General features: G+C 52.8%; 1 protein-coding gene across 1 annotated transcript in view; it reads left to right on the forward strand.

Moving 5' to 3' along the window:
- The first annotated feature begins 137 nt into the window (after positions 1–137).
- The window catches only part of LOC115542987 (NGFI-A-binding protein 1), a 13,930-nt gene continuing 1,567 nt past the window's right edge, over positions 138–12,500 (forward strand). Inside the window, exons 1-7 of the mRNA XM_030355517.1 lie at positions 138–578; positions 3,265–4,051; positions 4,438–4,571; positions 6,063–6,114; positions 9,842–9,961; positions 10,887–11,058; positions 12,302–12,460. Coding sequence (XP_030211377.1) covers positions 3,266–4,051; positions 4,438–4,571; positions 6,063–6,114; positions 9,842–9,961; positions 10,887–11,058; positions 12,302–12,460 — 1,423 coding nt within the window. The 5' untranslated portion in view covers positions 138–578; position 3,265. The remainder of the gene's footprint in view (positions 579–3,264; positions 4,052–4,437; positions 4,572–6,062; positions 6,115–9,841; positions 9,962–10,886; positions 11,059–12,301; positions 12,461–12,500) is intronic.

The raw sequence follows: 12,500 nt of genomic DNA on the forward strand, positions 1-12,500 counted from the left end.
GAGCAGGGCGCGAGGAGCAGAAAGCCTCCCACGCCCTGTCCGCCCACGCGCGGATTTGCGTCACGCGGGAGCGTGGGCGTGAAGCGCTGTAGCAACCGCGGAATATCCCGGTGACACACACACACACACACACACACACACACACACACACACACACACACACACACACACACACACACACACACACACACACACACACACACACACGCATCAGCGCGTTCACGCATGCATGCGTGCACACGGAGCGCACGCGCGCTAGACTGCAGTCGGCGTCTCGTTCAGTAAAGTTTCCAGCAGCACGCGAGCACACGGCGCTCCGGACGGTTCATCTGAGCGCGAGCTGCTGGAGGTACGACGGACTCCCGGTGTGACGGCGTACGGTGGTCCGGTAGGAAGGTGGTCGGTCCGGTGGTCCGTGGGTCGGTTGGTGAACCGTTGGTCGGTTGGTGAACCGTTGGTCGGTCCTGTTGTCCGGTGGTCCGGTTATCCGGTGACCCGTCGGTGAACCGGTGGTCGGTCCCGTTGTCCGGTGGTCGGTGGTCCGGTGACGCTCGGACGGGTAGCAGCTGTTCCTACAGGTAATGATCAACTATAACCTGTATGTATGTATATGTATATACACACACATTATATATAACCAATATCGTCGTATCTCTTCTAACGTGGAGAGGAGTGCTGTATTGTAGCGTTTTATTATTTTGTGTTGATGTATTGAAGTATTGTAGTGTTGTAGTACTGTATTATTGTAGTGTTGTAGTGTTGTAGTACTGTATTATTGTAGTGTTGTAGTACTGTATTATTGTAGTGGGGTAGTGTTGTAGCATTTTAGTATTGTAGTGTTGTCATATTGTGGTACTGTATTATTGTAGGAGCAGGTAGGGTAGAGACAGGTCATTAAGGAGCAGGTAGAGGTTGGACAGTACAGAGACAGGTCATTAAGGAGCAGGTAGGGGTTGGACAGTACAGAGACAGGTCATTAAGGAGCAGGTAGGGGTTAGACAGTACAGAGACAGGTCATTAAGGAGCAGGTAGGGGTTGGACAGTACAGAGACAGGTCATTAAGGAGCAGGTAGAGGTTGGACAGTACAGAGACAGGTCATTAAGGAGCAGGTAGGGGTTAGACAGTACAGAGACAGCTCAGTAAGGAGCAGGTAGGGGTTAGACAGTACAGAGACAGGTCATTAAGGAGCAGGCAGGGGTTAGACAGTACAGAGACAGGTCATTAAGGAGCAGGTAGGGGTTAGACAGTACAGAGACAGGTCATTAAGGAGCAGGTAGGGGTTAGACAGTACAGAGACAGGTCATTAAGGAGCAGGTAGGGGTTAGACAGTACAGAGACAGGTCATTAAGGAGCAGGTAGGGGTTAGACAGTACAGAGACAGGTCATTAAGGAGCAGGTAGGGGTTAGACTGTACAGAGACAGGTCATTAAGGAGCAGGTAGGGGTTAGACTGTACAGAGACAGGTCATTAAGGAGCAGGTAGGGGTTAGACGGTACAGAGACAGGTCATTAAGGAGCAGGTAGGGGTTAGACAGTACAGAGACGGGTCATTAAGGAGCAGGTAGGGGTTGGACAGTACAGAGACAGGTCATTAGGAGCAGGTAGGGGTTAGACAGTACAGAGACAGGTCGTTAAGGAGCAGGTAGGGGGTAGACAGTACAGAGAGGTCACTAAGGAGCAGGTAGGGGTTAGACAGTACAGAGACAGTTCATTAAGGAGCAGGTAGGGGTTAGAAAGTACAGAGATAGATCATTAAGGTAGGGGTTAGACAGTACAGAGACAGGTCATTAGAGCAGGTAGGGGTTAGATAGTACAGAGACAGGTCATTAAGGAGCAGGTAGGGGTTAGACAGTAGACAGGTCACTAAGGAGCAGGTAGGGGTTGGACAGTACAGAGACAGGTCATTAAGGAGCAGGTAGGGGTTAGACAGTACAGAGACAGGTCATTAAGGAGCAGGTAGGGGTTAGACAGTACAGAGACAGGTCATTATGGAGCAGGTGGGGGTTAGACAGTACAGAGACAGGTCATTAAGGAGCAGGTAGGGGTTAGACAGTACAGAGAGAGGTCATTAAGGAGCAGGTTGGGGTTAGGCAGTACAGAGACAGTTTGTTAAGGAGCAGGTAGGGGTTAGACAGTACAGAGACAGGTCATTAAGGAGCAGGTAGGGGTTAGACAGTACAGAGACAGGTCATTAAGGAGCAGGTAGGGGTTAGACAGTCCAGAGACAGGTCATTAAGGAGCAGGTAGGGGTTAGACAGTCCAGAGACAGGTCATTAAGGAGCAGGTAGGGGTTAAACAGTACAGAGACAGGTCATTAAGGAGCAGGTAGGGGTTAGACAGTAGACAGGTCACTAAGGAGCAGGTAGGACTTTTGACCTTTGTACCCCTGGCAGTGCTCATGTTAAACTAATCCGATATAACATGCATGCGTGTTTGTGGGTGGGTGTGTGCGCGTGCTTGTTTGTGAGCATGCATATCTGTGTGTGTGCGTGTTTGTGTGTGGTCGTTTGAGACGGGCCAGAGCAGGGCGTGCGAGGCAGGGGAGAGCAGGGAGAGTGAGGCTAGCCCACCGCCCACTGGGGTAGGAGGACAGAGGCATGTCAGCCACTCCTCTCTCTCTCTCTCTCTCTCTCTCTCTCTCTCTCTCTCTCTCTCTCTCTCTCTCTCTCTCTGTCTCTCGGTCTGTCTCTCTCTCTCTCTCTCTCTCTCTCTCTCTCTCTCTCTCTCTCTCTCTCTGTCTCTCGGTCTGTCTCTCTCTCTCTCTCTCTCTCTCTCTCTCTCTCTCTCTCTCTCTCTCTCATTCTCTCTCTCCGTCTCTCTCTCTGTCTCTCTCTCTCTCTCTCTCTGGCTCTCTCTCTCTCTCTCTCTCTCTCTCTGGCTCTCTCTCTCTCTGTCTTTCTCACTCCTGTGTGTAGGGTTTGTACACCAGAGTGCATCATGGGATGTTGAGTTGACTGGGCTCCACCATGTTGAGATGGTAGAGAGAGAGAGAGAGAGGGGGGGGGGAGAGGTCTCATGCGCTCCTTCTCTCTCTCTCTCTCTCTCTCTCTCTCTCCTCTCTCTCTCTCTCTCTCTCTCTCTCTCTCTCTCTCTCTCTCTCCCTCTCTCTCTCTCTCTCTCTCTCTCTCTCTCTCTCTCTCCCCCTCTCTCTCTCTCTCTCTCTCTCTCTCTCTCTCTCTCTCTCTCTCTCTCTCTCCCTCTCTCGCTCTCTCTTTCCCTCCCTCCCTCCCTCTCTCTCACGCCCTCTCGCCCTCTCTCCCCCAGCATGGCGGCGGTGTTGCCCCGGACCCTGGGCGAGCTGCAGCTCTACCGCATCCTGCAGCGCTCCAACCTGCTGCTGTACTACGACGCCTTCATCCAGCAGGGCGGCGACGACGTGCAGCAGCTGTGCGAGGCGGGGGAGGAGGAGTTCCTGGAGATCATGGCGCTGGTGGGCATGGCCAGCAAACCGCTGCACGTGCGGCGGCTGCAGAAGGCGCTGCGGGACTGGGTGACCAACCCCGCCCTCTTCAACCAGCCGCTGGCCTCGCTGCCCGTCTGCAGCATCCCCGTCTACAAGCTGCCCGAGGGCTCCCCGGGGGGGGGCGGCAAGACGCCCAAGGGCCCGGCCGCCGCCGCCGCCGCCGCCGCCGCCGACCCGGGGCGGCCGGAGGCGGGGCGGGACAAGGCGGGGGGCGGGTCCCCTCCGCCGGCGGCCGCCGGAGACGCCCGCTTCTGGTCGGGCCACAGCAACGACAGCGAGCAGAGCCTGTCGCCCTCGGAGCTGGGCTCGCCGTCCTCGCCGCGGGACGGCCTGGAGGCGCTGGACCCGGCCGCCGTGCAGTCGGTGCTGGAGTGCGTGGAGCGCATGGCGCCCGGCCTGCCCCGCAGCGAGCCCGCCGAGGTGCGGGAGCAGCTGAAGAACAACAAGAAGCTGGCCAAGATGGTGGGCCACATCCTGGACATGGGCGAGGAGGAGCCGCGGCGCGAGGACGAGATCCGCAAGTACAGCGCCATCTACGGCCGCTTCGACTCCAAGAGGAGGGACGGGAAGCAGCTCACCCTGCACGAGGTACGCCCCACCCCCACCGCACGGACTCACCCCCACCGCACGGACTCACCCCCACCGCACGGACTCACCCCCACCGCACTGACTCACCCCCACCGCACGGACTCACCCCCACCGCACGGACTCACCCCCACCGCACGGACTCACCCCCACCTCACTGACTCACCCCCACCTCACTGACTCACCCCCACCTCACTGACTCACCCCCACCTCACTGACTCACCCCCACCTCACTGACTACCCCCCCCCTCCATGCCTCACCCCTCTGCCTCCCCGCTCCCTGACTTCCCCCGCCGTTCACCCCTCCGTGCCTCCCCCCTCCGTGCCTCCCCCCTCCGTGACTCCCCCCTCCGTGCCTCACCCCTCCGTGCCTCCCCCCCCCCCTCCAGCTGACGGTGAATGAGGCCGCCGCCCAGCTCTGCATGAGGGACGCCGCGCTGCTCACACGCCGGGACGAGCTCTTCGGATTGGCCCGTCAGATCTCCAGGGAGGTCACCTACAAGTACACCTACCGCACCAGCAAGTAAGACATAACTACCAGTCACCAACTAACTAGATACATCTACCGCACCAGCAAATAAGACATAACTACCAGTCACCTACTAACTAGATACACCTACCGCACCAGCAGGTAAGACATAACTACCAGTCACCAACTAACTAGATACACCTACCGCACCAGCAAGTAAGAGATAACTACCAGTCACCAACTAACTAGATACACCTACCGCACCAGCAAGTAAGACATAACTACCAGTCACCAACTAACTAGATACATCTACCGCACCAGCAAATAAGACATAACTACCAGTCACCAACTAACTAGATACACCTACCGCACCAGCAAGTAAGACATAACTACCAGTCACCAACTAACTAGATACACCTACCGCACCAGAAAGTAAGACATAACTACCAGTCACCAACTAACTAGATACACCTACCGCACCAGCAAGTAAGACATAACTACCAGTCACCAACTAACTAGATACACCTACCGCACCAGCAAGTAAGACATAACTGCCAGTCACCAACTAACTAGATACACCTACCGCACCAGCAAGTAAGACATAACTACCAGTCACCAACTAACTAGATACACCTACCGCACCAGAAAGTAAGACAGAGCTACCAGTCACCAACTAACTAGATACACCTACCGCACCAGCAAGTAAGACATAACTACCAGTCACCAACTAACTAGATACACCTACCGCACCAGCAAGTAAGACATAGCTACCAGTCACCAACTAACTAGATACACCTACCGCACCAGCAAGTAAGACATAACTACCAGTCACCAACTAACTAGATACACCTACCGCACCAGCAAGTAAGACATAGCTACCAGTCACCAACTAACTAGATACACCTACCGCACCAGCAAGTAAGACATAGCTACCAGTCACCAACTAACTAGATACACCTACCGCACCAGCAAGTAAGACATAGCTACCAGTCACCAACTAACTGGATACACCTACCGCACCAGAAAGTAAGACATAGCTACCAGTCACCAACTAACTAGATACACCTACCGCACCAGCAAGTAAGACATAACTACCAGTCACCAACTAACTGGATACACCTACCGCACCAGCAAGTAAGACATAGCTACCAGTCACCAACTAACTAGATACACCTACCGCACCAGCAAGTAAGACATAGCTACCAGTCACCAACTAACTGGATACACATACTGCACCAGAAAGTAAGACACAACTACCAGTCACCAACTAACTAGATACACCTACCGCACCAGCAAGTAAGACATAGCTACCAGTCACCAACTAACTGGATACACCTACCGCACCAGCAAGTAAGACATAGCTACCACTCACTAACTAACTACCACTCACTAACTAACTGGATACACCTACTGCACCAGCAAGTAAGAGCTACCACTCACTAACTAACTACCAATCAATAAATAACTATAAACACCTTCCACTCACTCCCTGACACTAACTAACCAGACGTGCTTCCCTAACCTGCTGGTTGTCTTGTGGTTCAGGTCGCGCTGTGGAGAGCGAGAGGAGCCCTCGCCCAAAAGGATCAAAACAGAGGTGAGGTCATTCACCCTCACTCCCTCACTCCCTAACTCTCTCACAACCTCACTCCCTCACTCACTAACTCTCTCACAACATCACAACCTCACTCCCTCACTCACTAACTCTCTCACAACCTCCCTCTCTCACTCCCTCATTTTCTCACAACCTCAGTCCCTCACCCTCTCACAACCTCAGTCCCTCACCCTCTCACAACCTCACTCCCTCACTCTCTCACAACATCACTCCATCACTCTCTCAAAACATCACACCATCACTCTCTTGCAACCTCACCCCCTCACTCTCTCACAACCTCTCTCTAACTCCCTCACTGCATCACTCTCTCATTCCCTCATTTCCTCACTAACTCACTCCCTCTCAACCTCAATCCCTCGCTCTATCACTCTCTCATTCCCTCACTACCTCAAGATCCCACTACCTCATTATTATATGACCTCACTCTCTCACTTCCAGTTTCTCTCTCACTCTCTACCTCACTCTTTCACACCCCTCCCCCTCTCATTCATTTGGTGTGTTTTAAGTGGTTCTTGAAGTGTGTGTTTTGTGTGTTTAAGCGGTTCTTATAGTGTGTGGGTTCTCTGGCAGTTGTGTGGGGTTTCTAAGCTGTGTCTAAGGGTCTCTAAGGTGTGTCTAAGGGGTCCTCTGGTAGTTGTGGGTGGTATCTAAGGTGTGTTAAATAGTGATCGACCGCTACACCGGCCGTCCGATACTATCGGCCGATATTTGCGTTTTTTACGTGTATCGTATCGGCCGATATTTTTTTCAGTATCACACTATAACACACACATTGGATAACACTATGACCAATCAGAAGAATACAAGGGGTGACGTATCCAGACCAGTGGAGCTGACCAATAGATAAGGCTCTTGCTGTATCGGTCGGTAAAACAGCAACGCTTTTGGCCCGCCTACATTGATGCATCGATGTGATTGATTAATGTTCTGGGTCAGGGGAGGCCCAGAACATACGCGAGTATATTGCTCGTTCCCAGAGGGACCGCTGAGCAAATTCAAATTGTGCTCTCGCGAGAACTCTGGATTTCCAGGGTATTATCGGCTCAAGATAAGCGGTATCGGCGTATCGGTCATCAGCTAAGGCTGATGAAAAAGAAAATCGTATCGGTCGGTCCCTAGTGTTAAGGGGTTCTCTGGTGGTTCTGGTGGTCTGTAAGGTGTGTTAAGGGGTTCTCTGGTGGTTCTGGGTGGTCTGTAAGGTGTGTTAAGGGGTTCTCTGGTGGTCTGTAAGGTGTGTTAAGGGGTTCTCTGGTGGTTCTGGGTGGTCTGTAAGGTGTGTTAAGGGGTTCTCTGGTGGTCTGTAAGGTGTGTTAAGGGGTTCTCTGGTGGTCTGTAAGGTGTGTTAAGGGGTTCTCTGGTGGTCTGTAAGGTGTGTTAAGGGGTTCTCTGGTGGTCTGTAAGGTGTGTTAAGGGGATCTCTGGTGGTTCTGGGTGGTGTGTAAGGTGTGTTAAGGGGTTCTCTGGTGGTTCTGGGTGGTCTGTAAGGTGTGTTAAGGGGTTCTCTGGTGGTCTGTAAGGTGTGTTAAGGGGATCTCTGGTGGTTCTGGGTGGTCTGTAAGGTGTGTTAAGGGGTTCTCTGGTGGTTCTGGGTGGTCTGTAAGGTGTGTTAAGGGGTTCTCTGGTGGTTCTGGGTGGTCTGTAAGGTGTGTTAAGGGGTTCTCTGGTGGTTCTGGGTGGTCTGTAAGGTGTGTTAAGGGGTTCTCTGGTGGTTCTGGGTGGTCTGTAAGGTGTGTTAAGGGGTTCCCTGGTGGTTCTGGGTGGTCTGTAAGGTGTGTTAAGGGGTTCTCTGGTGGTCTGTAAGGTGTGTTAAGGGGTTCTCTGGTGGTTCTGGGTGGTCTGTAAGGTGTGTTAAGGGGTTCTCTGGTGGTTCTGGGTGGTCTGTAAGGTGTGTTAAGGGGTTCCCTGGTGGTTCTGGATGGTCTGTAAGGTGTGTTAAGGGGTTCTCTGGTGGTCTGTAAGGTGTGTTAAGGGGTTCTGGGTGGTCTGTAAGGTGTGTTAAGGGGTTCTCTGGTGGTTCTGGGTGGTCTGTAAGGTGTGTTAAGGGGTTCTCTGGTGGTTCTGGGTGGTCTGTAAGGTGTGTTAAGGGGTTCTCTGGTGGTTCTGGGTGGTCTGTAAGGTGTGTTAAGGGGTTCTCTGGTGGTTCTGGGTGGTCTGTAAGGTGTGTTAAGGGGTTCTCTGGTGGTTCTGGGTGGTCTGTAAGGTGTGTTAAGGGGTTCTCTGGTGGTTCTGGGTGGTCTGTAAGGTGTGTTAAGGGGTTCTCTGGTGGTTCTGGGTGGTCTGTAAGGTGTGTTAAGGGGATCTCTGGTGGTTCTGGGTGGTCTGTAAGGTGTGTTAAGGGGTTCTCTGGTGGTTCTGGGTGGTCTGTAAGGTGTGTTAAGGGGTTCTCTGGTGGTTCTGGTGGTCTGTAAGGTGTGTTAAGGGGTTCTCTGGTGGTCTGTAAGGTGTGTTAAGGGGTTCTCTGGTGGTTCTGGGTGTATCTAAGGTGTGGGTGAAGGCCGGATCCCCAGGCTGGGAGTTGGTATGCGGCCCCATTGAGAGTGCTGTCCCAGGGTCGGCCAAGGCCCCTCAGCCCAGGACACTTAAAAACATGTGTTGGCTCCAGCTACAGAGAAGCCCCTGTTCGCCTGCTAGCCGTAGCCTGGTGTGCTACTGCAGCTTGATAGCCTTAGATTGGAGGGCTAATGTAGCCTGTTAGCCTTAGCCTGTAGGGTTAATGCAGCCTTAGCCTGTAGGGCTAATGTAGCCTTAGCCTGTTGGACTAATGTAGCCTTAGCCTGTAGGGCTAATGTAGCCTTAGCCTGTTGGGCTAATGCAGCCATAGCCTGGGGGGTTAATGTAGCGTTAGCCTGGTAGGCTAATGTAGCCTTAGCCTGTTGGGCTACTCTAGCTGGCTAGCCTTAGCCTGGAGGGTTAATGTAGCGTTAGCCTGGTAGGCTAATGTAGCCTTAGCCTGTTGGGCTACTGTAGCTGGCTAGCCTTAGCCCGGAGGGTTAATGCAGCGTTAGCCTGGAGGGTTAATGTAGCGTTAGCCTGGAGGGTTACTGTAGCGTTAGCCTGGAGGGTTACTGTAGCGTTAGCCTGGAGGGTTAATGTAGCGTTAGCCTGGAGGGTTAATGTAGCGTTAGCCTGGAGGGTTACTGTAGCGTTAGCCTGGAGGGTTACTGTAGCGTTAGCCTGGAGGGTTAATGTAGCGTTAGCCTGGAGGGTTAATGTAGCGTTAGCCTGGAGGGTTAATGTAGCGTTAGCCTGGAGGGTTACTGTAGCGTTAGCCTGGTTGGCTAATGTAGCGTTAGCCCGGAGGGTTACTGTAGCATTAGCCTGGTTGGCTAATGTAGCGTTAGCCTGGAGGGTTACTGTAGCGTTAGCCTGGAGGGTTAATGTAGCGTTAGCCTGGAGGGTTAATGTAGCGTTAGCCTGGAGGGTTACTGAAACGTTAGCCCGGAGGGTTACTGTAGCGTTAGCCTGGTTGGCTAATGTAGCCTTAGCCTGGTTGGCTAATGTAGCCTTAGCCTGGAGGGTTACTGTAGCGTTAGCCTGGTTGGCTAATGTAGCGTTAGCCTGGAGGGTTACTGTAGCGTTAGCCTGGAGGGTTAATGTAGCGTTAGCCTGGAGAGTTAATGTAGCGTTAGCCTGGAGGGTTACTGTAGCGTTAGCCTGGTTGGCTAATGTAGCCTTGTAGCCTGATAGCCGTCCTTGTGTGTGTCGGCAGGAGAACCTGTTTGACCTGCAGGAGGCGCTGCAGGCCATCCACATGAGGCAGGAGATGCTGCGCGAACAGCTGGCCTCCGCCAAGTCCAAGGGGGAGGAGTCTGTGGGACGCAACTTGCAGGTGATTGGTCGTTTTCCCTAACTGTTCACAAGTAGGCTCCGGCCATTTCACTTCAAACTGCTTGGAACGAGTGAGGCACTAAAACTGCAGGGTTAGCGGTTCAACTCCCTGTCCGTGTCTATATCAACATGTATCCGTGTCTATATCAACATGTATCCGTGTCTATATCAACATGTATCCGTGTCTATATCAACATGTATCCGTGTCTATATCAACATGTATCCGTGTCTATATCAACATGTATCCGTGTCTATATCAACATGTATCCGTGTCTATACTAACATGTATCCGTGTCTATATCAACATGTATCCGTGTCTATACTAACATGTATCCGTGTCTATATCAACATGTATCCGTGTCTATATCAACATGTATCCGTGTCTATATCAACATGTATCCGTGTCTATATCAACATGTATCCGTGTCTATACTAACATGTATCCGTGTCTATACTAACATGTATCCGTGTCTATACTAACATGTATCCGTGTCTATATTAACATGTATCCGTGTCTATATCAACATGTGTCCGTGTCTATATCAACATGTATCCGTGTCTATACTAACATGTATCCGTGTCTATACCAACATGTATCCGTGTCCATACTAACATGCATCCGTGTCCATATCAACATGTATCCGTGTCTATATCAACATGTATCGGTGTCTATATCAACATGTATCCGTGTCCATATCAACATGTATCCGTGTCCGTGTCTATATCAACATGTATCCGTGTCTATATCAACATGTATCCGTGTCCATATCAACATGTATCCGTGTCCATATCAACATGTATCCGTGTCTATATTAACATGTATCCGTGTCTATATCAACATGTATCCGTGTCCATATCAACATGTATCCGTGTCTATATCAACATGTATCCGTGTCCATACTAACATGTGTCCGTGTGTGTGTCAGGTCCAGCTGGAGCGGCTGCTGGCCCGTCAGATGGAGATCCTTCAGGACGCCGCGGTGCAGGAGAGGCTGCAGGCTCTGGATTGGAGGATCCCTCCCTCCGCCCTGAAGTACCTCAGCGACGCCCACGTTACCAACGGCAACGCAGCCGCCGACAACGGCCGCGAGAGCTTAGGTACCGCCGTGACCTTTAACCCCTCTCACCTCCCTGTCTGTCCAGCAGCCCCCTCCCTCTCTCCCTCTCTCGCCCAACACTCTCTCTGTGTCTCTCCTCTCGCCCACCCCCCCCTCTCTCTCTCTCCCTTGCCCACAGCTGTCACTCTCTCTCGCCCACCATTCTCCCTCTTTCTCTTTTTCTCGTGCCCCCCCCCCTGTCTTCTCTTTCTCTCCCTCGCGCCCACCTCTCTCTCTCTCTCTCTCTCTCTCTCTCTCTCTCTCTCTCTCTCTCTCTCTCTCTCTCTCTCTCTCTCTCTCTTTGTCTCCCCCTACCTTTCTCTCAACTTCATAGTCTCTCTCTCTCACCCACCCACACCTCTTTCTCTCTCTCTCCCTCTCTCCCTCTCTCCCTCACCCACCCTCTCTTTCTCTCACTCGCCCACTCCTGACAGCTCATTATATCTCTGTTCCCAGAATGCACCTGTAATTATCCCGCCCACACTTGTTTACCTCCAGCCAGTCCTCTGGGGCGAGGTCTCTCTCTCTCTACCTGTCTCTCTCTCAGCCTGTCTCTCTCTCTGCCTGTCTCTCTCTACCCCTCTCTGCCTGTCTCTCTCTACCTCTCTCTGCCTGTCTCTCTCTCTACCTCTCTCTCCCTACCTCTCTCTCTCTACATGTCGTTCTTGAGAAACTGTCTTTCTCTTGGACGATGGTGGAGGGTTCAGTCACAGCGGGGGGGTTGAGTTTCAGCGGGGGAGGGTTGAGTCTCAGAGGGGGAGGGTTGAGTCTCAGAGGGGGAGGGTTGAGTCTCAGAGGGGGAGGTTTGAGTCTCAGAGGGGGAGGGTTGAGTCTCAGAGGGGGAGGGTTGAGTTTCAGCGGGGGAGAGTTGAGTCTCAGAGGGGGAGGGTTGAGTCTCAGAGGGGGAGGGTTGAGTTTCAGAGGGGGAGGGGTTGAGTCTCAGAGGGGGAGGGTTGAGTCTCAGAGGGGGAGGGTTGAGTCTCAGAGGGGGAGGGTTGAGTCTCAGAGGGGGAGGGTTGAGTCTCAGAGGGGGAGGGTTGAGTCTCAGAGGGGGAGGGTTGAGTCTCAGAGGGGGAGGGTTGAGTTTCAGAGGGGGAGGGTTGAGTCTCAGAGGGGGAGGGTTGAGTTTCAGAGGGGGAGGGTTGAGTCTCAGAGGGGGAGGGTTGAGTCTCAGCGGGGGAGGGTTGAGTTTCTTCAGGAGCCAGCTTTGGACGGGAGGTTAAGTTTGGTCATTTTCTTTCCAGACGAGCGGCCAATCAACCTCCGGGTGGTGAGCCAGAACATGCAGGAAGGGGACATCCCGTTGGGCAAGCAACTAGCCAATGAGCTGAAGCGTCATCACAACAACCACAACAACAACCTCCAGAACCACAACACAGAGGACAGCCACGCTGCCGCTGCAGGTGTGTAGAGCACTGGGAACACTGGGAACCAGGAACCAGG

This window comes from Gadus morhua, chromosome 4, assembly GCF_902167405.1.
Source record: "Gadus morhua chromosome 4, gadMor3.0, whole genome shotgun sequence".
Classification (NCBI taxonomy): Eukaryota; Metazoa; Chordata; class Actinopteri; order Gadiformes; family Gadidae; genus Gadus; species Gadus morhua.